The sequence below is a fragment of the Arachis ipaensis genome, chromosome B3 (assembly GCF_059453495.1).
Source record: "Arachis ipaensis isolate K30076 ecotype BB chromosome B3, ASM5945349v1, whole genome shotgun sequence".
NCBI classification, from domain to species: domain Eukaryota; kingdom Viridiplantae; phylum Streptophyta; class Magnoliopsida; order Fabales; family Fabaceae; genus Arachis; species Arachis ipaensis.
The window spans coordinates 11,301,687-11,328,237 of NC_142438.1; the positions used below are offsets into that span (position 1 = coordinate 11,301,687).

The 26,551-nt window shown below is 32.8% G+C and overlaps 2 protein-coding genes across 2 annotated transcripts; one reads left to right on the forward strand and one right to left on the reverse strand.

The window, feature by feature from the left end:
• Positions 1 to 257: 257 nt before the first annotated feature.
• Positions 258 to 1,714, forward strand: LOC107632473 (glucan endo-1,3-beta-glucosidase-like). Its single transcript, XM_016336150.3, has 2 exons — positions 258 to 333; positions 759 to 1,714. The coding sequence occupies exons 1-2, from the start codon at positions 279 to 281 to the stop codon at positions 1,712 to 1,714; spliced, it is 1,011 nt and encodes a 336-aa protein (XP_016191636.3). The 5' UTR covers positions 258 to 278.
• Positions 1,715 to 20,399: 18,685 nt separating this feature from the next.
• Positions 20,400 to 25,447, reverse strand: LOC107629559 (zinc finger CCCH domain-containing protein 55). Its single transcript, XM_088508213.1, has 9 exons — positions 24,054 to 25,447; positions 23,484 to 23,669; positions 22,005 to 22,184; positions 21,828 to 21,925; positions 21,431 to 21,682; positions 21,209 to 21,359; positions 20,933 to 21,127; positions 20,799 to 20,843; positions 20,400 to 20,640 (listed from the first exon to the last, which is right to left on the reverse strand). The coding sequence occupies exons 1-7, from the start codon at positions 24,998 to 25,000 to the stop codon at positions 20,950 to 20,952; spliced, it is 1,992 nt and encodes a 663-aa protein (XP_088364339.1). The 5' UTR covers positions 25,001 to 25,447; the 3' UTR covers positions 20,400 to 20,640; positions 20,799 to 20,843; positions 20,933 to 20,949.
• Positions 25,448 to 26,551: the final 1,104 nt, after the last annotated feature.

Below are 26,551 nucleotides of genomic sequence, written 5' to 3' on the forward strand. Positions count from 1 at the left end.
CTTCTTTTATATAGTTTGAATTTGTTATCTTATCTTATCTTATTTTATTTTATCTTATCTTGTTAGCTCAAATAAAGAAAGTGTTTAAATTTAAATATTTTTTAGAAATTTATGATTAGTAGGCCAATTTGGACTGCAGTATTGACCTGGAGACGAGTAACCGAGTGTAACTACTCCATTGGGGTATCGAGCCCACCTATAAATTACATTTTCACCCAACAAAGATACAAATCATTCTCTAATCTTTTCGTAACATGTTCTTAAAGAGGAACGTAACAATGCTTTTCATGTTTTTTCTTGGACTCTTATTGTCCATTGGACTGGAATTTACAGGTTTATAATTGAATTGATATTTATTTTTATCTATTTCATAAATTTTTTTTTATGTTATTTATGTGTTTAGATACTTTTCATCAATGTCTTGATGGAGTAATTTATAAAAATATAAAGCTTAAATTAATTTTATCAATATTATTAATGTATATATATATACTATATATTAATTATATCACTATTGTTTGTTTTAATTCTTTTAATTAGATCCATTGATACAAAATAATTTTGATATAATTAGTATTCAGCTTATTCAATAACTCAATTTTCATAAATTTTTTATTTAAATAGTTTTGATAAAATTAGTACTCCAATTAATGAGTGTACTCTCAAGTAAAGTTTGAATGTAAATTATCTTATATTTATGTTATACTATTCATTCTTTTGGAATCGCTAATAACTCCTAATTTAATTTGATATGATAGCTGCACAATCCCCGGAGCCAGGAATATGCTATGGAGTGAACGGTAACAATCTACCATCAAAGAAAGAAACCATTGATATATTCAAATCAAATGGAATCACTAGGATACGTATATACTTTCCTGATGCTGAAGTCTTGGAAGCCCTAAGAGGTTCAAACATAGAGTTAACAGTAGATGTTGCAAAGGAATCTCTTCAAGCTATTTCTTCAGATCCTAATGCAGCAAAGGGTTGGGTCAACACAAATATTGTACCCTATTCACAAGACGTCAGATTCAAATACATCACAGTTGGTAATGAAATTCACCCTGGTGACGTTGAAGCACAATACATTTTATCTGGCATGCAAAACATTCATGATGCACTTGCATCATCCAATTTAGGCCAAATTAAAGTCTCCACTGCAATTGATTTAAGCCTACTTGGAAATTCATACCCACCTAGTGATGGAGCTTTTAGTGAAGCTGCTACTGCTTACATGCAACAAATTGTTAATTTCTTAGTCCCAAATGGGTCACCACTTCTTGCTAATATATATCCCTATTTTGCTTATGCTGGTGATCAAGTAAATATACAATTAGAATATGCTCTTTTTACTCAACAAGGTAACAATGCAGTTGGGTACCAGAATTTGTTTGATGCTATGCTGGATTCAACGTATGCTGCTTTGGAGAAAATAGGTGCAAATAATTTGCAAATTGTTGTGTCTGAGAGTGGCTGGCCAAGTTCTGGTGGAGTTGGAGCTTCAATTCAAAATGGAGGTGCTTACTATCAAAATTTGATTAATCATGTTAAGAGTGGGACTGGGACCCCAAAGAGACCCAATCAACCTATAGAGACTTATTTGTTTGCTATGTACGATGAGAATCTGAAGCCAGGTGCAGAAACTGAGAGGCATTTTGGGCTTTTACATGCTGATAAATCACGCAAATACGAACTTCGTTTTCACGGGAACTAATTATTATATATCAGGTCTTCATCATATGTGTATATATTAGGAAATAAATGTTTAGATGATCCTAGCAATCTAAGCAAAAAGGGAGAATATTATGAGTTGTCTCTATGTAATATACAAATATGTATCAGTTTCAATCAATAAAAGATAGTGTTTATGTTTGTAATAATTTATTATGTTATTTTTATGATGCTTTTTTTTTCTTAATATTTAGTTTGCTATCTTCCACATCCATCACTTAAAATTTGACACTAATAATACGATACCACCTACGTATTTTCTCAAATAAACTGCTTCATTTTTATTTATATTCTTTTGAAGACAACAAACATTTATTATCATTGTATTTGTTATAGTTGCATAATTATTAATTACTTAATTGGGATCCGGTTTTATCATTAAAAAGATGAGGAGCCATTTATGCGTTTTGGGCCTCCAATTAGGCCCAATAAATACAGCTGGCTTTATGAGCAGCCCAAATAGCTTGAGACCCAAAAAAGTGAAAAACATTTTCGGGCATAAGTTAAGAGTTCCTTTTCACATCTCACTCTGTTCTTCCTCTGTCTATAAGAATTTAGTCTGTTTTCCTTTTTTTTTTTTGTCTTTTTCTAAACCTAAATTATTTTCTTGTGTATGATATTGGTCATATTTATCTCAAATTTAAATAAATAATTACCACCGTGTGTCTTTTTACTCATCTATATCGAATATATTCCATATTTCAATTAGAATAATGCTTCCAAATTAAAGGGGGGATAACATTGACACCCCTATTTTATCATACAAGAAACTGTAAGAAGCAGCATATGTTAAACTTCAATTAGACACATATATATATTCATAACTTTATTTTTAATACTGTAAAGTAGTTGGTTCATGTTAATATATTACTAACTGATTTTCATGGGTGGCATATAATATTATAGTTAATTTGGTTCCTTTGATGATTTCTGAGCTAAAATTGCATTGTACTCATCTCTGAGAGTATTATATTTCTTGCTTAATGCATTGAAACTTCCCATTTTCTCCTCTGTTAGCTCCCTCCTCTTCTTTTCCAATCGATTCTTTGTCATTTCAATTTGTCTCTTCAGTTCTTGGATTTTCATGTTTTTCTCTTCATGCTCTTTCTGCAATGCTTCCAACTCTGATGTCTTTCTTCCTATTTTATAATATTACGTATCACAATGAAAATATACATTAAATAAAAGTATAAAACCATTCATTAGACCAACTAATAATATAATATTTGTAAAAAAAAAAAAATGATCATTAATTAATTAATTAAATACCTGTGGCCAAACTATTTGAACTACTACCTTCCATAGCTTTCTGCCTTCCCAGCTGCTGCAAAACACAACATTCCTATCTCATATTATGTGGACTCATTTTATTCAATTTTAAATAAAAATGATGTTATTGGACACAATATATCAAGAGATATGAATACATATAACATAATTCATCTGCTGTTGTTCAAAATATTTAAAAAAAAAGAAAAAGAAATAGTAGTTCTGGCTCCTTAGTCAAAGAGCAATGCTAAGATATGATTAATACTTGATAATTATTGATAGTCAACTTATTATCAAAGGGGATTAAGCTTTGATTTCTTTATTACTCATGAGAATATAAAAATATTATAAGAACTCAAAAGTTCAGTGAAAAAATAATAAAAATTCTAGAAATGTGCATAAAGAAGTGATGTGTCAAGACTTCAAGGGAGGAGTGAGACATGTGTAACTTCTCATAGACTTCATTTTGTCTTCACTTGGAGAGACAACACCACAGAAACTGAGTTTTCAAGAATACACAACTCAGTTTTAAACAAAGATATTCACAGGAAAAGGAACAACATACAAGGTTACAACAAAACCATGAAAAAAATAAATTAAAAAAGAAAAACATATGGAAAGAAAGACAGTTCCAGTGAACATTTGTGTCCAATTTTTCTTTTTTTCCATTCTAAATGTTAAAAAGAGGAAACTAATGAAATCCATCAAAAAGCAAAGAAACTTGGACAACCCATTTTTTCTTCTATGATGAATGAATGAATGAAGCAGTAAATTCTGACCAAAGAAACAAATAATAAGTAACATAAACAAGGAGTTTTCTTTTCTTACCCCAAACCCTGCACTTTGTCTTCAATTCACACTTCGCAAAACGCATCAGTAATGGTTATGGTTATGGTGGCCCCTCTTCATCTATCTGCTAGTAACTAAAGGTTTTGTAAACTATATATAACTATAAGCCAAATGGAATGACATAAGCCTTGGACCCTTATCTTGAATTTGCATAATAACAATAAATAATAAAACTTTATAGCTTTTTGTGTAATTTTATTCTGCATACCAAATAAAAAATGTGATTGATGCCACTTGTCTAGTGCCATAGATAGATATCGTAGCTAGCTTGCAAAAATTCAATCTTTATGAAAAGCTTTGGGAATGATGGTTGTGGTTGTGGTGGCACATGAATCTATGAATAGACTCTACGTCACTCACACATACACACACTATGAGTGTAACATAGAAATAAGTAACAATTATGTTTTTTCTGAGGACCAATAATCTTTGCTATTTCAGGGAAACTAAATTCCTAAGCTAGAGTTCAGTACAGAGATTTATTGGAGATTGTTGATGTGATAACTTTCTCTGTGCTTTTCTTGTCACATCAATGCACATCACAAACTCACTGTACTATGACATTGGAATCAGGTTATTTTTTATATAAATCTGTGTAATGTGGGAACTTTTTCTTTTTAATATTGTATTACTAGAGGTGAAATCCTTCATCATGAACTAAACTGTGTGTTGAACACAACTATGGCCATTTACAAAACGTCAATGACGTTTTGTGTTTCTTCAATTAAAATAATATTTTTTTAACAAAACGTCAGTGACTTTTTGTTCTTTGATGATTAAAAAATTTTTTTTATTACAAAACGTTAGTGACGTTTTGTGCTACTACCACAATCCTGTAGAACACCAAAATCATCAAATATTTTTGTATTTCACATTAAAATTATCCATATATAAAAATTTTAGCCGTAATGTGGTTCCTTACACAGGCCTAGTTTTTTATTTTCTAGCATGCCATCTTTGTAAAGTTTGACTCAATAGCAAGAGGGGACCTATCTTCATATCCCCACATTTGAAGGCACAGAGGAAAAGGATTTGGTTGTTGAGATTATCATTATTATGCTTCTTGGTTTTAGCACAAATATTTTTCAAAAAAAATATTATTAATAAAATTTTAAATTTTTTAATAAATATATTAAAAATTTAAATTTTATATATTTAAAAAATTAATTAATACTCCACATATAATTTTTTATGTTATATATTTATATAATTTTTAAAGAATTATATTACTAAAATAAAAGTGATATCATCTATTTTCTAAAAAGGATATAAAATTTAGTTTTTAATATTTTATTTTATATTTATTAAAATAAAATATTTTAAAAATTTTATTAATAATAATTTTAAGCAAATAAGTAATAGTTCAAATGACATAGTCTCTCCATACTCAATTAAGAGGTTACGGGTTCGAGTCTCATATATTTGAAAAAAGCCAAGAAACAATAACTCAAATGGCATAGTCTCTCCATACTCAATTAAGAGGTTGCGGGTTCGAGTCTCCATATCTTCGGTAAAAAAAAATTATAATTTTAACATGTATTTACATTTTAACTAAATCTTATTTGTCTTAATTTTAAGAGAAATTCTCCACATACAAGTCATTTATTTCTTCTTCTTTTTCTTTCTCCATGCCTCCTCTTCTTCGTTTCTGCACGTTCTTCTTTCTCTTCTTCTTCTTCGTTTATGCACGTTCTTCTTCCTCCTCTTCTTCTTCTTTTCTTTCTTTTCTTGCTTTCTCTTTCTCCTTCTTCATTTACGTGATTTTTTCTCTGTTTTCTTTCTTCGTTATTCTCGATTTCCATTGTTTTTTGACATCAAACTCTGAAATCGTTTTTGAAAGAGAAAGAGTTCTGCATAAGGTGTACTTCAACAAATTTTGGGTGTATTTCTTAAATTCTTTGGGTGTATTTTCGTAATCCTTTGGGTGTATTTCTGTAACCCTTTGGGTGTATTGTTTGGGTGTATTTCTGTATCTTCAAAACGATTTCAAAGCTTGATTTCAGAAACCATGAAAATCGAAAAAAAAAAAAACGAAGCAAGAATACCAGTGATAAACACAGATAAAACAACGAATGAAAAGGCAAATAGAGAATGCACAAAGGAAATCAAATTTGACAAGAAACTCGTTTTTATGGAAGAAGAAGAAGAAGAGTAGGAGAAGAAGAAGGAGAAGAAGAAGAAAAAGGAGGAGAAGAAGAAGGAAGATGAGGAGGAGAAGGAGGAGCCATAGAAATCGTATATGGATCAGCGTATTTTTTGTTAAGTTTCTCCCAACTTGTATGATGACTTGTAAACTAAATAACTTGTATGTATAGCCCTCCTCAAAATTTATATTTTGTAGATAATTTAAACCTTCAATCAATGAATTGTTAGTTAATTATTATTATTTTAATAAAATATCAAATATCGAGACGTGTTGAACAATAATGTAATATATTATGAAAAAGTTTTTAAATATATCTAAAATATTAATATTTTAATAATTTTATCTATTAATTTTAATTAATTCATATTATATATATTTTTTATAATTAAAATTAATAATTAAAATTATTACAATATTTATATATGTACACTTAAAATTTTTTCTATACTATATATATCGACGGAAAAATGGTATCAAACAAGCAATGACAGTTAATATGCGAATGTATCTTTTAATACCGTACATAAAATAGACTAATAATAGACCTTTGTGCATAAAAGCATAGTTATTAACATTAGACGGGATCCAGTTGAATTAGAGCTGCTAGTTCAACCAAAAACCCAATAAAATCGACCACATCACCTCTTGATTTAAATCAAACAAATAATTAATAGTAATTTTTAGGGTGACAAAATAGATTGAACCAATCAGACTGATCCGCTAAAAAAAATGTCAGATTAGAATTTAAAATCTACCAAATTAAAAAAATTCGCTAAATCCACACTGCCAAATTGATAGATTTTGGTGGGGCAGAGCGGGCCAATCCGCGGGGCCAAATATTTTTATTTTTCTTTTTTTATTAAATAAAAGAGTGATTACTATTATAAAATTAATAATTATAGAATTTTTAAATATTTTTTTGTTTTTATTTTTATTCTTTTTTTAGTTATTAACTTTATTTACTTTATTTTACAATTTCACATATTTGCTCAAATTATATGACTTATTTTTTAAAATAAAGATGATTCTATTAACAAATATTATTTTGAACAATTTTATTGAAGTTAAAAATTAAAAAAAGATAGTAAAATAAATTATATTATAATTTGACTATTTTTTATTTTTATTTGATTTTTTAATTATTATTTTTTAGTTAATTTTAATTAATTTTATTTTTCAACAAAAAAAAAAGAATCAAGCGGGCTAGCCCACCGACCCGCCAATCCGCCATAAAATAAAGTAGACTAGCATTTTGAATCCATCTTAACTGGCAGGGCGGGTTGGCCCACCCTATTTATAAGACGGGCCTAGACAGAACAGGACAGTCCATTTTGCCACCCTTAATAATTTTTTATATGAATTTATTTTTATGTAAAAATAATAAATAAAAATTATTTTATAATAATTTAGTTAAATATAATAAATAATTTAATAAATTTTATCTATCATCTTTAACAATTTCAGTCACCACAATCAATTTGGTCTAATTTGAATTGAACTGCTTCCCAACTTCCAAACCATCTCAATATGTGAGATTTTTTATTTAAATTAAATAATTATATAATTTATTGATATATATAAATTCCAGAATAATTATTTAAATAAATAACATATTACATTTTGAATACTGTAAATTTAACATGAATATAAACGTATATACCGGCTATAACACGTGAAAAATATACGATATAAGTCGATAAACAAATACGAAACATCTGAAATTTAAAAATTTATTTGAGAGATTCAGTTAAAAGACGAATTAGAGTTGCAGCACTCGAAATACGTATAGATATAATTTTAGATAAATTTTAAATTAGACTAAATTCAAAAATAATTTTAAATTTATATTTTTGAATAAAAATTAAATAAATTGATAAATAAAAATTAAATAAATATTATATAAATCGTAATAAATTATAATAACTTTAAAAATATTAAAATTAATAAAAATTTAAAATTTGAAATGATTAAGTGTTAATTCAATTCTACTCCAAACCATTAATACCTAGAATTAAGCCAAAATTAATAACCATTTTTAATAATCACTTCTAATTCCAATCATCCACTACTCCCAACCTTTAATCCACGTTGGGACGTCAGTTAATCACACTAAATAAATATTCAGATTAAGGATTTCGATAAATAATATAGTTAATTTATTTAAATGAAAAAATTCCTATTTATATGATTAATTAAATACTAAATTTAAAAATATAATTTGTTAATATAAAAATATAATTTAAAAAAATTAATAATTTTATTTAGATCGATTTAAAAAATAAAAAATAATATATTTTGTTATTATTATTAATACGTGTGCGATTTTGAATTACTAATTTTAAATTAGTAGAGACACAATTCACGTCAATATAATGGTATTCGACTATTCGTAGGTATATCCATATAAAAAATTTAATCCTAAAATAAAAAAAATATTTATAAATGATTTAGATTGATTTATAAAATAAAAATAGTCTATATGTTGTTTACTAATTTTAATATTTTTAAAATTAGTATAATTTATTACTATTTAAATAGTATTTATTAAATTTTTATTTATTAATTTAAAATTATTTTTGAATTCGGGTGCTATGACCCTCATTTCTGTTTTGAACAAATCAGTTTTTGAATTGATGTCAGGTATTTAATACCCGTTTTTTCTACTTACAATGTACTCCGAATGTATGTACTCTGGAAATTCTACACGCGTCAATACTCAAGATGTGATAAATACCCGTTTTTCGGCTTACAATGTACTCCAAATGTTCTCTGGAGATTCTCCACGCGTCAATACTCAAGATGTGATAAACAGCAAAGAGATAAAACATGCTGTTATTGAAAATTGAACCTAAATCTTTAGAACTGAGACGCCCTTTGTTACCACTTATCACAGACTATTGTTACCCCTTATCACAGATTATATTCAAAACACTCGTGACACTTATTGGTTGAATCCAAAATGGCAAAATATAATACATTGACTGGAAAGATTATATTTTGAATTTAATAATTATGCATAAAACTAATATGATCCAAAATTAATATATTTTAGTACGAACAACTTATACAATTAAATAAATTATAGTTAATATTATAAAAATACAACAAATGAAAAAAAATATATTTAGATTCTTTTTGTTTATTATATAAAAAGTTGCATCACGGTTTATATAAAGATATAAACAAAATATAAATAACTGTAGGAGATAGCGATTGATAAACAAGAAGAATAAACTGTAAGCTGCGACAGAAAAATGGAGTTCGATGAGAAAAACCTAATTCTCTCTTAGGTGTAGCAGTTTACGAATGAAAATTGTTCTATAAAAACTGATTTGAGGTATATTTTGACGTAGAATAGCCAAATACAATATCTAATAAAGATAAAATTTAAAGAAATAAAAAGTATAAAGTTTATCGATAACATAAGTTTGGATATATGAAATCAAGTGGATGAATAAATTATTTTACAAGATCACTTTTATTATGTCACCGGTGTAAAGTACGATATGTTTGTGATAGAGTCGATAAAGATCTATAAGGTAGCGTTTGGTGGAGAGACAGAGACGGAAAGACTGAGACTAAGAGACAGAGACTAAGAGACAGGGATTGAAACAAATCTCAGTATTCTGTTTCGTGTAAAATGGGAGACAGGAATTAAAACAAGAATGAAATTCTAATTTAATTTGCACAAAGGGTAAAATTGGAATTAATTAATTGAAATGAACGTATTTTAGGTATAAAATGTTATTAAAGTTTCAGTCTCCATCTCTAAAAATTTCAGTCCCCTGTGTCCCTACTTTTTGGAGGTACTGAAATACTAAAATTTTAGAGACAGAGACAGAAATTTTAGTACCAGTCTCTGAACTAACAAACACGATACTGAGTCTCAGTCTCTCAGTCTCTGTCTCAGTACCTCAAAACAAACGCTACCTAAGTTCTCTTCATTGTCGGAGAAGTTTTCCAAAAATGAAAACCATAATTTATATTCAAAGTTGGAGGATGCTATTACCAGGGATCAGCTCTGAATGCTTAATCGACTGGATTGGGAAACCTCAAGTTTGATGCCTATGGTTGCACCAGCTATAGCGTTGGTTGTATTTCCAACCTTTGCAATTGATTTAAATCGCGACAATAGGATGCATGTGTTATAAGAGATAATCATTTCTTTGGCAAGCTAGCGATTGCGATGGCTAGTTCTCCTTACATGATTTCTGATGATACAGAGGACGGAGAATTAGATCGGGTTAAAAATGCAATGCGCTAATATTATTCGAACGAGGAGCCTCTCGAGATAGTTGGGCACAGTGATGAGGATAGAAGGAGCAATCCATGTACACAATATGTGTTGCATAGGATGTTGGGGGAGGCTGTGAGGAATGGCCGCATTGCTCCACTGCTGGTAGGGGGAGATCTTATTGAACTGTCACACCTACAATTTGCAGATGACACTATTTTATTCTGCCCGCCGGAGACTGAAACAATTGTAAACTATAAGAGACTGTTACGGTGCTTTGAGTTGATGTCTGGGCTGAGCATTAACTTTGATAAATCGAATCTGATATCGGTGAACTGTGAGCAAGGATGGATTGATCAGGCATGTGGACTGCTGGGATGCCAACAAGCTTCTCTACCGGTTAGATACTTGGGAGTTTCTCTAGGTGCGAATCCGCGCTTGGTGAAGACTTGGAAACCAATCATTGATAAGGTGGAACAGAAGCTGAGTTTGTGGAAAGCCAAGGTTTTGAATAAATCAGGTAAGCTGGTCCTTATCAAATCGGTGCTGAATAGTCTCCCCATCTACTACCTTAGTCTATACAAGATGCCGAAGGCGGTAGCGGACAAGCTGATTGCTTTACAACGGAACTTTATGTGGTGCAGGGAGAACGGAAACTATGGTATACCTATGGTAAAGTGGGAGATAGTTCAGGCTCCAAAAAAGGTTGGGGGATTGGGGGTTGGTGATGCAGTGCTGAGAAACACAACGCTTCTGTTTAAGTGGTGGTGGAGTTTTCAAAGGAGGATTGCCCGCTGTGGAAGAAGATTGTGTGTTCGTGTAATAAGTTGAACCCGGATGTCATGTTAGCAACTCAGCCTTTACCAGTAAAGGGTGGCCCTTGGAAGGACATATGTCAGCTGAATATAAAAGAACCGCGGATTCGTGATAAAGTGGTATGTGGACTGGCAATGGAAGTAGGCAATGGTATGCAGACTCGATTTTGGGAAGATAACTGGGTTCAAGGTGGTACTCTGAAAGGAAGTCATCCGAGACTCTACTCTATTTCCAGTCAGCAAGGACTTGTCATCGGGGAGTGTGGTTTTTGGGATGGGCTTGATTGGATTTGGAATTTTCAATGGAGGAGGGCACTGTTCCAATGGGAGCTGGAGCTTGTCAATCAACTGCATGAGAGGTTAAGGCCAGTGAGGTTGTCATCAGGTAGGGAGGACAATGTGGTGTGAAAGTTTGAAAATAAAGGTATTTTCTCTACTAGTTCTGTGATCCAGGCTATACAAGCGGAGACATTATCAGCTGAGATAACGAGTTATAGCTTCACGAGTTCCATTTGGAAAGGTTTCGTCCCTCCGAGAATTGAGCTCTTTGGGTGGTTTGTGCTAGTGGGTAGGGTTAACACCAAGGAGCGGCTGACTAAACTAGGAGTCAACATTCTGGGGGATAGTATGTGTGTACTGTGTACCAAGGAATTAGAATCTGTTGAGCATTTATTCCTTAGGTGTGAGGTAACATGGCAGGTGTGGTGCAAGTGGCTGAGGCTACTAGGAAGGGAGTGGGTGATTCCCGGAACTGTTAAAGAAATGTTTGAGAGTTGGCATGGAATGCATAATAGACAACAGGGGAAGAAGATGTGGATGTCAGTGTTCTTTGCAGTGATTTGGAACATCTGGTTGGAACGGAATGCACGAATCTTCAAGAATGCAAGAGCAAGCCTGGAGGTCATACACACAAGGACGTTGATGAGCTACACGGAATGGAGTGGTGGTGATCCTAGGGGAGGATGAGAGTACTGGGGATAGTAGGGGTTGGTTTATTTGTTGGTAACTGATTATGTGTCTTCTTCTTTCTTTTATTTGCTCCACTTTAATGTGTTGAGCTTCCTTTGTTTCAAAAAAAAAAACAATATGGTCCTTTAAGTTCCGACACATAGCAATATTTGCCACACTTTTTCGCCCTAAATTTGGATGCGATTGCGCAACAACTAGACTTTGAGTATGGTTTTGGGGCCACAGATTGAACGATACAAATCATCCAATGACTTTTCAGATTGGGCAATCATTCCAAAATAAAGAGAAAGTTGTGAGTTGTGCTTAGTATCAAGAGTTATAACATTCGTCGTGCAATGGAGTATTGGAGTCAGCCATCTTAAATATGATGAAAAGTGCAAAAAATTTGGAAAAAGGCTACAATTTGTTAACTCGGATCTCACTTCGGCAAAGAAAGGATACCTGGGAGGTTAGGAAATATAACGGACTTCACGCTTGTTTTTCCACGTCGATATCTAGCGACTAAACCATAGCTCTACTTGCCCATTTCAATCTAGCTTTGCCACAAATGGCAACCACCGAAGATGAATCCGATTTTCATTCTTGTGATGAAAGCTTACTATTAGCTCCTCAAACCATTTTCATGTTAGCTTTTCACCAGGCATGAATTATAGGAAGTCCATGAGGCACTCGTTGATTGCTTTGCCATCAATTGGCAATCCCAAGTGGTACACTGCGTCCTGTAAAGTAATTATATATGCACTCTCCGAATGACATATAGAAAGTGTACGTCTCAATATGCCACTTCTAAATGAATGCGCTAGTCAAAGGCTCATCCAGCCTAAATTAATGATTGTTCAGTCTTACCAGGTGATACAACCCAGCGGTCTCCAAGTATGGGATGATTTGATCATGAAGAGGTATGTTCTGTTGTCTCCTAATACTGTATATACACCTAGTTTTTTTTTTTTCAAAGGCAATAAAATTTCATTAATAGAAATAGAAGGAGTCATTGTCCATATTACAAGGACTGAAATAAGCAAAACGGGATCTCCCAAAAGAGCATCTGAATAGACCAAAATTTGAAATCAAAAAGGGAAAAGTGAAACATTGGTAAGAAGAACTAAGGGGGATAGTGACGGGGGAGGTCTCGCAGTTCTTAGACTAGCTTCATCGCCGAAGCTACTACTTCCGCTGGGCTGCGGCGTGTGCCCTCATAGAACCAGCTATTTCGTTCCTTCCAGATCAACCAAAGAGTTATAACAATCTGTTGCAGCAGCGATTCACCTCTTGTTCTACCGTGCGCTCGAACTACCGCCAACCACCATGAGCTGAATTCAATAACCTCCGAACTAGGTAAGCACCAGTTGAGTTGAGATTGTCCACATATTTCTTGTGTTTCTCTACATCTAATCAAGCAATGAAGCTGGGTTTCCTCTATTTCATGACAGTAAGAGCAGATTCCACTAGTGGACGGGAATCGATGATGGAGAAGAGAGGAGACTGGTAGACGGTCATGGCAAGCTTTCCAGAGGAAGATTTGGATTTTGTGGAGGACTGAGAGCTTCCACAGGGACATCCAAAGGTCCCTCAGACGCAGATTTGGAGGGAAAAGCTCCAAGGGTTCGTGGAAAAAGTTGTAGGCAATCTGGTATCCTACACCAACACTGTAAGTGTTTGATCTGTGCAACGCCCATTTAATTTTATCACTATCTCCTTCAATCGGAACTGATAAAATTCTGCTACTAATGTCTTCGGTAAAAACTTGCTGAATCATATTTGTGTTCCACTGTCTGTTTGAAGTAATCATATCTTTAACCCAGAAAATTGTTGGATCTGTAGCTTGATGACTTGATTGTGGAGGGACAAAGAAAGGATAGTGTTCCGTGGTTACCTGAAACGGGGAGGTCGATCTGGATGAGATCTTCTGGTTTGGCCAAGGCTGCTGTGCCCGACTTGTTGGAGCTTGAGATGCGGCTGGTCCTCGATCACCGGAGGGTGGAGGTACCTGCAAGAGACTCTGATACTTAAGTCAGTACGGGCTTTAGGCAGGTTTTTAGTAGAATTGGAGTATCATTTATACCTGGGTGCTCCAGTGTATTTATAGTAGTGTTGAGTGACCTTCCTTGAAATAACTTTGTTATCCTATCTTATCTTTTTTAGGGTGAGATCACCTATCTTTTGGCCAGCCGCCTTCTAGCAGGCGGTGACTCTTCTTTCTTAGACCTTCTTGAGCTTTTGTGGTGATTCATCTGAGCTCTTTGCGAAGAGGTCGGCAGTAGATCAAGCTTTAAAGAGATCGATTGTTTCGTCTTCGTCCAACCCGGACCCTATAACTCGGTCCAGGGTATGAACAGATAGGGAGGTGAAAGCCACGGGTCTTCAAAAATTCTGATTTCTAAGCCTGTGCCAACACTCCAAGAGAGCCCCTTCTCAACCACTTTGCGCCCTTTTAGCAAGCTGCGCCACCCCATGAAGGTGTGTTTCCAATCTCGGCTTTTAACGCATTGCAATATCGATACTACTTTCCTTTTTAAAATTCTAGATAGGAGTGAACTTGGTTGTGTTGTTATTCGCCAAAACTGCTTCCCCCAGTAAGGCTAAATTCTACGCCCTGAGGTTCTTGATCCCAAGTCCCCCTTCCTTTTTAGGTCTTGTCATAGTATTCCAGCTAATCCACACCATTTTCCTCTTTGTACCTCGCTGTCCCCACCAGTATTGAGAGAGCATGCTATGAATTTCTGAGACGAGTGTGTCTAGGAGCTTAAAACAGGACAGTGTATGTATAGGGACTGCTTTTCCTACTGCCTTGAGTAGTGTATGTCGACTTCCTGCTGACAGTAGCTTTCTTTTCCATCCTAGAATATGCTTCCTGATCTTTTTCTTAATGAGGCTAAAGGTAGTTTTTTTAGATTTATTAAAAATAGAAGGAATGCCCAAATATTTGTCTGTAGTCCCAATGTGGTTAATATTTAAAGCTGATGCCCATTTATTTCTGAGTAAATCCAGAGTATTATGGCTGAAGAAGACTGACGATTTGTTGATATTCACTTTTTGTCCACTAAAACCCTCATATGTATGTAAAAGTTCCAAAATATTCTCGCACGAGATCGTAGAAGCCTTGCAAAATAGGATCGAATCATCCGCAAACAGTAGGTGGTTGACTCTGGGGCATCTCCTTAACACTTGAATACCTTAAATTAGATTGTTTTGTTCTGCCTTGTGTAGCAAGAAGGAGAGACCTTCTGCATAGAATAAGAAAATATATGGGGATAGAGGATATCTTTGACGGAGACCTCTATTTGGTTTAAAGAAACCATAGGGTTGACCTTCCACAACGACATAATAAGAAACTGTTGTGACTAACTCCTGAATCCAAGCAATCAGAGTACCATCAAAGCCTAATTTAGTTAACATGAACCAGAGAAAATGCCATTCCACCCTATCATAAGCCTTGCTCATATCTAGTTTCACAGCCATTTCAGTCTCCAGCCCTTGCCTCTTATTTTTAAGATAATGCATATATTCATGTGCGATTAAGATATTGTTTGAGATCAAGCGGCCTTTAATAAAAGCACTCTGGTTAAAACTTACTAAAATTTTCATCAAACCTTGAAGTCTAAAAACCAAAATTTTAGAGATAATTTTATAAACAACCGTAGAGAGGCTAATAGGTCTTACCTGAGTCATGTTGCTAGCTTCTGGGACTTTAAGAATGAGACAAATATGGGTGTGATTTAAGTTTTTAAGAAGTCTTCCACTTGCATAGAAATTTCGAACTGCACGAAATAAGTCACTACTAACGATGTCCCAATAACACTGGAAAAACTTGGCTGTCATGCCATCTTCTCCCGGGACACTTTGGGGATGCACACTGAAAGTAGCTCTCTTAACTTCTTCTATAGTAACCGGTCTTCGCAACCTACGGTTCATGGAAACTGTAACCCTAGGCTCAAAGTCGGTGAAATAAGGATCTGAAACGGTTTGGTATGTGGAAGAGAAGATCTCTTTAAAATATTCCTCAGCTACTCCTGCAATTTCTGAAGTTGTAGTTGCTGTTTCACCATTTACACTTTTTAATTTCCAAATTCTGTTCCTTCTCATTCTGTTTCTGAATTTTTTATAGAAGAATTGAGTGTTGCGGTCCCTTTCTTAAAGCCATTTAACTCTGGATTTCGCCTTCCAATACATCTCTTTATCATGGTAAGCTATTTCTAATTTTCGCTCTAGTTCCAGCAGCTCCTTTCCACCATACATGCCCGCTGATTTCAGCTCTTTGATCCTTAGTTGCTCAATCTATTTTTTAAAGTTGTGCTTTTCTTTCCGTTGTCATTGAACGATACAGTGTCTACATCTTTTTAATTTTTGAGCCAAAATAAATATTGAAGAGTCTGAAATTTCTTCTTTTTAAGTATCATAAAATAAAAAGTTGACACTGGTCATATTTTAATCAAAATTCTAAAAATAATAAATTAAACAATTAACTATTTCCAATTTTTATAAATTAAAATTGGTAAATGCCGCTTATTTTTCGCTAAAAATTTCAAATACAATATATCTTCTAATCTCCTAATATAATATTAATAATCTTTCCATTCTGCTTAAAATGGTGTGAACGAAAACTAGTAGCCAACAAAACTAGCATATCTAACAACATTTAATGAACTTTGTGAATATCACTATAAATCTATTTTTAAACAATAATAGTACTATCTTTGATATTTCCAACGGCGGACAACACTGTTAAGTCGGTATACACAAATTTCTTCTTCTTTCATGATCTCATCCTTGCATGATCCTTGCGGCGCTCTCTAGAAAAATCTTCAAAATTAAATTTTGAAGACCATCCAAATGAAGATTCCGTAGCCAGCTATTGCGGTTTTATAAGCAGCCTCTTCATGACACGCGGCTATCCATAGCCATTTCTTTACACATTTTTCTCCTCATAAACTGTGATTGGTTATGGCAAATTCACCTCCCTAATTTTTGTATAAATCATGGTTGGTTAAAATGGTTTACTACCCATAGTTTTTTTTTTTCGGAACCCAAGATAGGTTAAAGAGTTTTATGGTATTTTTTACTATGATTGTCAACGGCTAGTAGCAGTTTATATAGAAATTAATAAACCACACCGACTAATAGTGATTTATATAGTTAATCCAGCATCTAAATGTAACCAATTCCTATTTATTGTATTCGGGTAATTTTCAACATCATTCTGTTTAATTATGTCATTTGCCCTTTTAATACTATGCATAAAACTAATTCTACTTTCTTTTTTGAAAAAGAAAATGTCCTTTTATTTGACTGACCTTGGTGTAAACAAGCATACGATAGAAGAATATTTCAGTTATTGGTAACATAAATAAAATTGGTAATTCTGACTGCAATGCAGCTGATTCGGAGTAATTTAAAGACTAATCCGTTCCGGTACTCAGCTCTATTTAAAGGTTTGCTGTTAATGGGTTGCTGCATGCACAAGACCGGATTCAAACCCCGACACTTACTTAAACGGACTAGTGAGCTAATCATTAAACCAACCAAATTTTGTTAAAATTAGTATATAACTTAACAAGTTAGGAACGCACAACTTTATTAAGGAAATCTACTCTCTACCAATTCTACCTAGCCAGAATATCATAGCGAGACTTGTGGACAATTTTATTTTTTCCTTCCCTGAAATTGAAAGGATTTTAAAATGAAAAAAAAAAGAAAAGAAAAAGAAAAAATGATACCTGAAGTATGAGCCCTTTTTTTAAAGCTCAACTTGAATAGTATTAGGGTGTGTTTTCTTTTGGAAAGTCATTTTTCTTGTTAACACTGTGTTTGGAACAAAAGAAAACTAAAGGAAAGAAAATGGAGAGAATGAAAATGAACGAAAACTTAGTTAATGTGAGCGTATTCATGTGGTGACTTATAAGCATTCAACACATATTAACATTAGTTCAACTTTCAAAATATTTGGGAAAAAAAGAAAATAGACTATCTTATTTCCAACACATCTCAAATATTTTTCTTCCTTTGACTAAAACATTTAGATTAACTAGTTTAAGTTACGATGCTACTATTTTTTGAAACTAAAAACGTTTGACCCTAGTCTCCTGTGGTTTAAACATTTTTTTTTTCTCTTAATGATCATTGTTACCTCATTTCAAAATTAAAGAAACAGTAGCACTGGCCATTAATCAAGCCGAACCCACTCCAAATCCATTAATGATGGATTAGTGGAAGTAAAAATGGTGGAAACCATCATAAACAAAGGCAGGCTTCCTTATGGGCCGTAAGCCCATTACCTCGTACACTCTAAACTTGGGCTAACTTAAAACCTCTCAATAAATCGGAGCCCAAAGTGCTAGTGTTTCTGACAAAAAAAGAGAGGCTTCCTTATTATAGTTTTCTGGTTTGCATTATCATAATTTGTACAAGTGATCATTTAGAATTAAGCGTTAAGAATTGACTGGGCTAAAATTAGAGAGGATTTTGTATTATTTGGTCAAATCAAGTACCAAAATTCAGCGACTTTGCAAGTGTAAATTTTTATATATACTCAGTTCTAGTGAAATAAACTCATCTTTAAACATTTCTTACAAAAATTTAAAAGGATAACTTGCTAATAAGGTTAATCATATTTCTTTTTCAAATTGTTAAAATAGGTTACATAAAACTTAACTACTACTTTAGTTGTTTTCTAAAAATAAGTTGTTTTCTAAAAAATACTGTACTTTGTACTTTAGTATTATCATTTGCCACCGAAACAATACAATTTTTCCCCAACACTTTCACAACCCTAAAATTTAAATAAGCATAATTATAGTGACATAAAAAAAAACACTTATCAAGTGATAAGTAATTATAAACATTCAAATAGCCTAAAGACATTCTTTGATCTTAATACAATGTAATATAATATATAATAATCCAAATTGAAGTAATCAGAAAAAGTGAAGTAAAATAAAAATAGAACCAATGATGGCAGCAACATGTGAAAGGACACTTTTTTATAAGGCTGCAATGATGCATAATAAGTTGCATAAAAATTTAATAAAGTAAATGGCAGGACACACACAAGGGTATTGTATGATCCATAAAATAGAAAGATTCAGAAACAAACATTTCAATTGAATGAGTTGATAATTGAAAGTGAAAGGAGTGTGATGAGGCCCATGGTAATGGTACTAATTGTTCTTGTTATGTCAGCACCATGTGACCGCAGTTTACTACTATCCCCCACATGTGACCTCACACTATAAGACAAACTAGTACTTATACAATAATACAAACAACAATATATTTGGATTGAATTGGATTCCCTTTCAACCTTCACCAGAAAAAAAGATAACTTTTTAATGTACTAACAACAAATTAGCCACAAGATTTTTTCCCACACCTTCATGCATATGCTCTAGAATAATCCAACTGTGTATCTCATCAAATTAAGGTAACAACTCATCGGCTGTTAATGTCTAACTTTAGATAGGTAAAAATTGTTAAATAATAATTTAATTAAATATATTAAATTATTTAATAGTTTTTATTTTTTAATTTTATATAAAATTAATAATAAAAAATTATTAAATAATAGTTTAATCAAATATAATAAATTATCTCATAATTTTTAATTATTAAAGACAACTAAACATAAAATTTTATCAAAAATTAATTTATACTATTAGAAATATAATCATGCATATATTTCTTCTTATAAACTTAACTTTTTAAAAAGAATAATATCATAAAATAGTATCAAAACTTCTATCACAAAAAAAAATTAAGTTCAATATTAGACTATTAGATCTAAAAAAAATAAATTTAACATAAAACAAATTAAAAAAAAAAAACTATACAAAAAAACTTACTTGAGTCGACATGTTATAAATATAATAATTTATGTATCTTCTCGAATAAACTTAAACCTTTTGGAAAAAATAATATGGTGACATATATCATCAAGTTAACTTGGGGCTTGATATAGTATGTTTTAACTTCTTTAAGCAATTTGTGAGAAAAATATCATTTTTGCAAAATTACATGTTTGGCATAGGGGATGTATAAATAAATGTACATAAAAAATATTGGACATGATATAAGCTATACCATTATTGATATCCTGACTTGCCTCTGACCTATATTGATTGCATGTTCATATCAAAAAATAATAATAGTAATGGAATCAAATTTGGGTCAGTAGGCACAGGTACACCACTAGCACCCCTTAAAAAGAGGACATAATAATGACACAAGAGGACTGGAATTGTAACAGCATATTTTCTACTCAGATTTCAACTTAGTGTCTTTGAGTATAAATGTATAATCAGTGGTGTATCAAGATTTTGTTGTGATTCCCCTGCTAGGCAACTTTTAATCTACCGAAACATTTGCATAATTGGAACAGAATGAGATATGAAAGTATCAAAAGAGTTGTATATTTATTATACATTAAGGTAAAAATCTATAGTACTTTGTTGTGCCTCAGTTTAGTGCAAAAAGAAAAAAATAGAGAAAAAAGATAATTACTTTTATAAAGTGATATATGTCTGTCCTAGTAGTATCAAATATTGTATTTCTTGCTGTTAGGATCTAATCTTTTTAACCTAGGTGTATTTGCATATACATCTAGAGTATTCATCCTTCTGTATGCTTCTACAAATCTGCATGTAAACATACCAGCAAAGAAAAAAAATGAAATTTATTAGAGGGATTATTAATTCATTACTATACTACATTAAAAGCATGTTTTTTTATGATTCTTTCATTTGAAAAGAAATTTTTAAAAAAAATGAAGAGAAAGTTAGAATCTCTTACTTACCTCTAATAAAGTTATCACAATGCCACTTCTATATTTATTTATTACCTACAATTCAAAACCAAGATATGCAGAACTAAGATCCTAAAAAGAGGGTATGAGTTAACTTGCCATCATAAAACTATAACCAGAAGTACCTTAGATTTGGTGAATATTAATGAGAAGCCATGTCGCTTAAAGCGCTTTTTGGTTCTAACTTGATCTGAGATGATGAGCATGTGGAGAACACGGCACTCTCGTTGACCTCGGCCAATGAAGAGAAGTCTGCCGGATCATCCCTGGTTGCTTTTGTTGGCGAAGTAAAGAGGCTATCCGGAAGGGCATGCTCGATGCTGCACCATAGTTCACAACCATGATAAGTGCAATGACACAACAATGTCAACAAGAATAAGATCAGATGTCAAAATATATACCTATTTTGAACATCTATGATTTCATCCTGAGAGCCGTCCTTTCCGTTCCTGCTGCAGTTATCATGGATTCTAGCCAAATCAACTTCTTGCTGTTGCGGCGCAACAGCAGCAGCTGAAGCCATGGCCGTAGAAACAAGGTTGCCGGTGAATCCTGCAACATATAGTAAATTAAGAAATATTTAACCTGCTTCAATGGAAGTTAGCCAGTGTCAATTGACCAACCTGTCATATCTTCTCTAGTGCTATCAGAATAAAGCCTTGGACTGCTAATATGACCGTGAAGTTGAGATGATGGCAAAGTGGCGCCGAAAGAGAGACTTCGCTGGTGATGGCAAAGGTGATTGTTCTTAAAGTCCGGAAGGTGTAGATTCATCAGCCTTCTTTCCTGGAGTTCAATGGCTTGCTGAAAGTCAACCTGCTCCTCCAATTTTCTTCTCAGCAAGATCTCCTGCGGATTATACAACATTCGTGCTCCTGCAGAGAAACAGATCCAATACAATTCAAAATGGAAACCATCCATCGCACATTTACAGCTTTCAAAAACATTGTAACTTCCTTTAAGTATGCTACTTCTAAAGCCAAAGTAGATTAAAACAGTTGAAACAACAGATTGCATTACCAAGACGGAAATCATGAGGTGCTTTAAATTCAAGTTCAGAGGGGCTCAAACATGGCGAGAGTTCTACCCTCTCTATATGTGGTGGTTGATGTTGTCTCCTGCATGCACCAATCACAATAAGATAGATTGTGGCAGAAGGAAGATATGAACTTAACAAAAGACTGGAAGCTGACATACTTCTCAACAATTTTTCCCTTCTCCTTGTAGGGCTTGACAAGTACACGGGAATCGCAGATGAAATGGGGATTCCCTTTGGATAATATGAGTCTCACTGTCTCCGAATAGACAAATGTAACAAACCCAAACATTCGCTTTTGCTGGTAAGGAATCCTCACATCATGCACGGGTCCAAATTTGCTGCAAAAGGAATAAAATTCCTAACTTCAAACATGAATGTAGATACATACATATGTATCCATGCATGCATGCATTTACATCTATATGAATATTTGAAGACACAATAAATGCTTGCATGCAGATAGACTAAATAATATTACAAGTAATTATCACGTTAGAGAAACATTCGGTCAATTGAGATCACGGTTCCAAAGCCGCTAAGGAAAATAGTCACTAAACAGAATGTATACTAGAATGAGGTGGCATTGTCCTTAACCTTTTGATGAAAAAGTAGATCCCACCACTTCTTATTATACAACCATCACCATGATTTCGGGCAAAGATTATTGTTACATTTATTTTGGCTATGCAGCATTTTTGATAATGGCTCAAAAATTAGTTATCGCCTATCAAGTATTAACACATGTATTATTGTTCCAATGAAACAAGCGAGTTCTGTACCAATACAATAACAAAGTCAACATAGAAATAAAGTTAATTTTCCTTAAAAAAAAAAGTGGTCGCACAATTTATTATATAATTATATATCAATAACATGGTTTTTGACAAAGATTACAGTTATACTTTTCCTAGCTTATATAGCACTTCTCTTCCTGTAATGGTTCAAAGTTAATTCTCACCTGTTGACACATATATAATGCTTCCGGTAAAATGACATAGAGTCCACTACATTGCAAGGAATAGAGTCAACAAACAATTAATGAAACAACACATAATTGTTTTCAGCTGTTACCATTTTCATATTGCAATTACAATGAAATCAGCCCAAAAAGGGGAGGAGGGGGGGATGCATCCATCCATCATTCTCAACCAATTATGATAGCCATGACTAACGTAAACAAGGGCATTAAACTCATACCATACATAAAGTTTTCAGCTGAGTATCACATAATTCTTAGGTTTGGCAGTAATGACAAAACCACAACAATTGGGTTTAAGTAGCTGTCTGTAGATTGATGAACAGCAAACCAAGAAACCCGAAATCAGGGAGCAAGTATCAAGGATAGCAAAAGAGACAAACATAATCAAAGTTGTGTTAAAACCATTAAATAGTGGTGTGCTAACTGAGAACGGTAAACCTGGATAATCAATGCAGTATCCAAGAACATACTTAAATTGCACCAATCAGAAAATCTGATCATAACAATGCAATCTAATCAACACCAATGCAACAATGAATGCATCATGTGGCGAAACCATTCTTATTTGAATAATATCCTAAACAATCTTCCTAACTACAGTTCAACTAATGCAAATTATGAAATGGGAGCGCAGCCCTCTGGCGGCAGCATGTTTTACCTGAAGTATTCTGAAACATCTTCATCTTTAAATGTGCTTTCCGCCGGAAACGTTAAATAAATCTGCCTCGAAGGAGAATTAGGCCTTTCAGCCGATGCAATACCTAGAATGTCAATGCTCTCCTGTCTGTACCTGGCAAACCTGTTAAATTCTTCTGCCGTCATGACTGCTGCAGCAGCAGCTGCCCTGAAATATATCACAAGATCAAACAAAGTATCACTGTATAACAAGAAATTATAGACTTTTCAATTGAACAAGTTAATAATTACAACTACATATGTAGTCTTTCTTACTACACACTTAAGAAAAAAAAAAGTGGAAACAACGGTGGAAACTCACATGCAGATATATTCTTGTGAAGTTGTTGATAGTTAAAAACCATTAGACGACAATTTAGTCCAACATGTCAATCATCTAAGAGTTCTCAACAAATCAACTTCACACAAAATCAACTCAAGTTATAGTCTTTTCAATTGAACAAGTTAATAATTACAACTAAAGATGTCGCTTCTATTACTACACACTAAGAAAAATGTATTGAATTTTTTAACTTAATAGTTCTAGAAAAACCTTTGGGGATCATTCCTTCGCAGCATGGAAAAGTTAATGTATTTGTCCATTGGGGTTGGTGCAGCACCAGCAGACATGAGCTGAGAAGCAGCCATTAATCTTTGATGGTGTGCAGCCTTCAAACTCATAAGAGCCTCATGCTCTTCCATAGTTGGAGAATCAACAATGGCAGCTTTGTCCACAGCATCATGATGATGAACAAAGTTGCAGTTGGTTCCATTTTTGCAGAACCCTCTTGCAAAGTAAAGACATGGTTTGTACCCAATTCCCACTTCTTCATCAGGCACCCCAAAGAACGCGTCACTAGCAGAGTAACTCCTCCTATGGAAGAAGTGGCCATCGCCATTGTTGTTGACAGCACCATGACCCAAATCAAGCCTAATTGGATCCACAGCATCCTCATTATCCTTGTTATTATTCAGTGACTCGTTGAGAAAAGAAAGGTAATCACCCATTTCTTGCTCATCAACAAAAGAGTCACCACCACCATCACTCCTCACACGAGGTGAAAGTGAAAGTTTAGATTTTGACACAGACCCACCATAGATACCGTCTCGAGAGACTGAAAAACTTGAATTTGGGCTAATGGGGTTGTTTGGTAACCCAGAAAGTAGGTTGTTACCAGCACTGAAGCGTGAAAAGGGGTTGTTGCTGCTGCTGTTGTTGTTGTTTGGGGTGGTAGCAGGAGAAGTAGTGGGGTGTCTTGGTGGTAAATGGTTGTTGAGAATGGTGTTAGAAGGTGAAGAAGGTGAAGAAGAAGAGAGTCCCAAGTGGGTTTTGATTCTGAGAACAAGGTTATGAAGGACATAGTCAGGGGTTGAAGCCAAGCGAACAAGGTCAGGTTCTTGAAGGTTGAAGAGAATGTGGCCAATGATCTTTGATGCATTCTCGGGGTCAAGCTTGTTGATTCTGGCCACCACAACATTCGTGGCTTCAAAACTACCCATAATCGTATAATCGAAGATTAAAAAAGATATCTTTTTGTTTTGGGTTTGTACTTTTGTTGTTGAAGAGAGACTAAAAAAGAAAGAAGAGATGGTAGAAGAAGCGGTGGTGAGTGGTGAGTGTGGGAGTGTGTTGATGTTGGTGACCGAAGAACAAGAAACAAGAGTGTGTGTCGTTATGCGATGTTTTGTTGTTGCTGCCACTTGACACAGTACACAACACACTTTCTCTCTCTCTCCATCTATGCAACTATGTCATTTCACTGTGTTGCTCTCTTCTCTCTCCTATTTTAAGTGTTTTGAGTTCAGAATTGAGATCCAGCTTTGAAGTTAGAAGGATAAGCGTCAACACAACACACACCCCAATTCCCATAGATTCTTGATCCATGAGCCTATTTTTGGTGCTAGAGAGAGAACAACCAAAGCAATTAAAAAGGAAAAAAATATCATTGTTAGCATGGTAAGTGGTAACTAATTTTGAGTTTTGCTAATACGGCTTCAAAACATATTTTAAAAATATGAATTTAATTCATTTGTATTCTAAGGATATATTTTTAAAATATAATAATAGAAATTTTTTAATGTATTTAATGTAGGGTTAACCACAAAAAACGCTCCCGAATTATTCAAACGCTGACAAAAATACACCCGAATTTTACTATCGACAAAAATGCCTTCAAATAATTTAAAAACACTCAATAGTAAATATATATTTTCAAAAAATACCCTAGAGATTGAATTTTGATGCAATTTTTTGCAAGCATGATTATAAAAATAATATATTATTATACATAAAAATTGATAATTTTTTGTTTAAGTATATAATTTTTTTATAATTATTTTTGTTAACAACTAATAATACTTTTAAAAAATTATAAAATAATATATACGTAACAAAAAATTACCAAATTTTAAGAATAATAATATCTCGTTTTTTTAATTATGCTTGCAAAAAATTGCATCAAAATTCAATCTCTAATGTATATTTTGAGAAATACATATTTAATGTTAGTTTTTTTGCAAGATTATCTAACATTAAATATGTATTTCTCAAAAAATATATTAGAGATTGAATTTTGATACAATTTTTTACAAGCATGATGAAGAAAATAAGATATTAGTATCCTTAAAATTTGGTGATTTTTTGTTGTGTATATATTTTTTTGTTAACAACTAATAATACTTTTAAAAATTACAAAAAAATATATTCTCAAAAAAAATTATCAAATTTTAAGAATAATAATATCTCATTTTTTTAATTATTATTGTAAAAAATCACATCAAAATTCAATTTTTAAGGCATTTTTTGAAAAAATATATTTACTGTTGGGTATTGTTGTTATGTTTTTAAATTATTTAAAGGTATTTTTGTCGATAGTAAAATTCGAATGTATTTTTGTCAACGTTTAAATAATTCGGAGGCATTTTTTGTGGTTAACCCATTTAGGGTTAATGTATTAAAAATATAAAAAAAATAATTTTTATAATAATTTTTATAAAATATTTTTTTATTATATGTTTAACTTATACTTTTAGAATACAAGTTAGCAAAAT

Bases quoted from the DNA above. Each gene is read 5' to 3' on its own strand.
- LOC107632473 (XM_016336150.3), top strand. From the start codon at position 279: ATGCTTTTCATGTTTTTTCTTGGACTCTTATTGTCCATTGGACTGGAA. The intron at 334-758 runs GTTTATAATTGA...TTGATATGATAG, and splicing joins CATTGGACTGGAATTTACAG to CTGCACAATCCCCGGAGCCA.
- LOC107629559 (XM_088508213.1), bottom strand. From the start codon at position 25,000: ATGGGTAGTTTTGAAGCCACGAATGTTGTGGTGGCCAGAATCAACAAG. The intron at 21,926-22,004 runs GTATGTCAGCTT...TGGTGCATGCAG, and splicing joins AAGGGAAAAATTGTTGAGAA to GAGACAACATCAACCACCAC. The intron at 21,683-21,827 runs GTAATGCAATCT...GTTTCTCTGCAG, and splicing joins ACCTCATGATTTCCGTCTTG to GAGCACGAATGTTGTATAAT.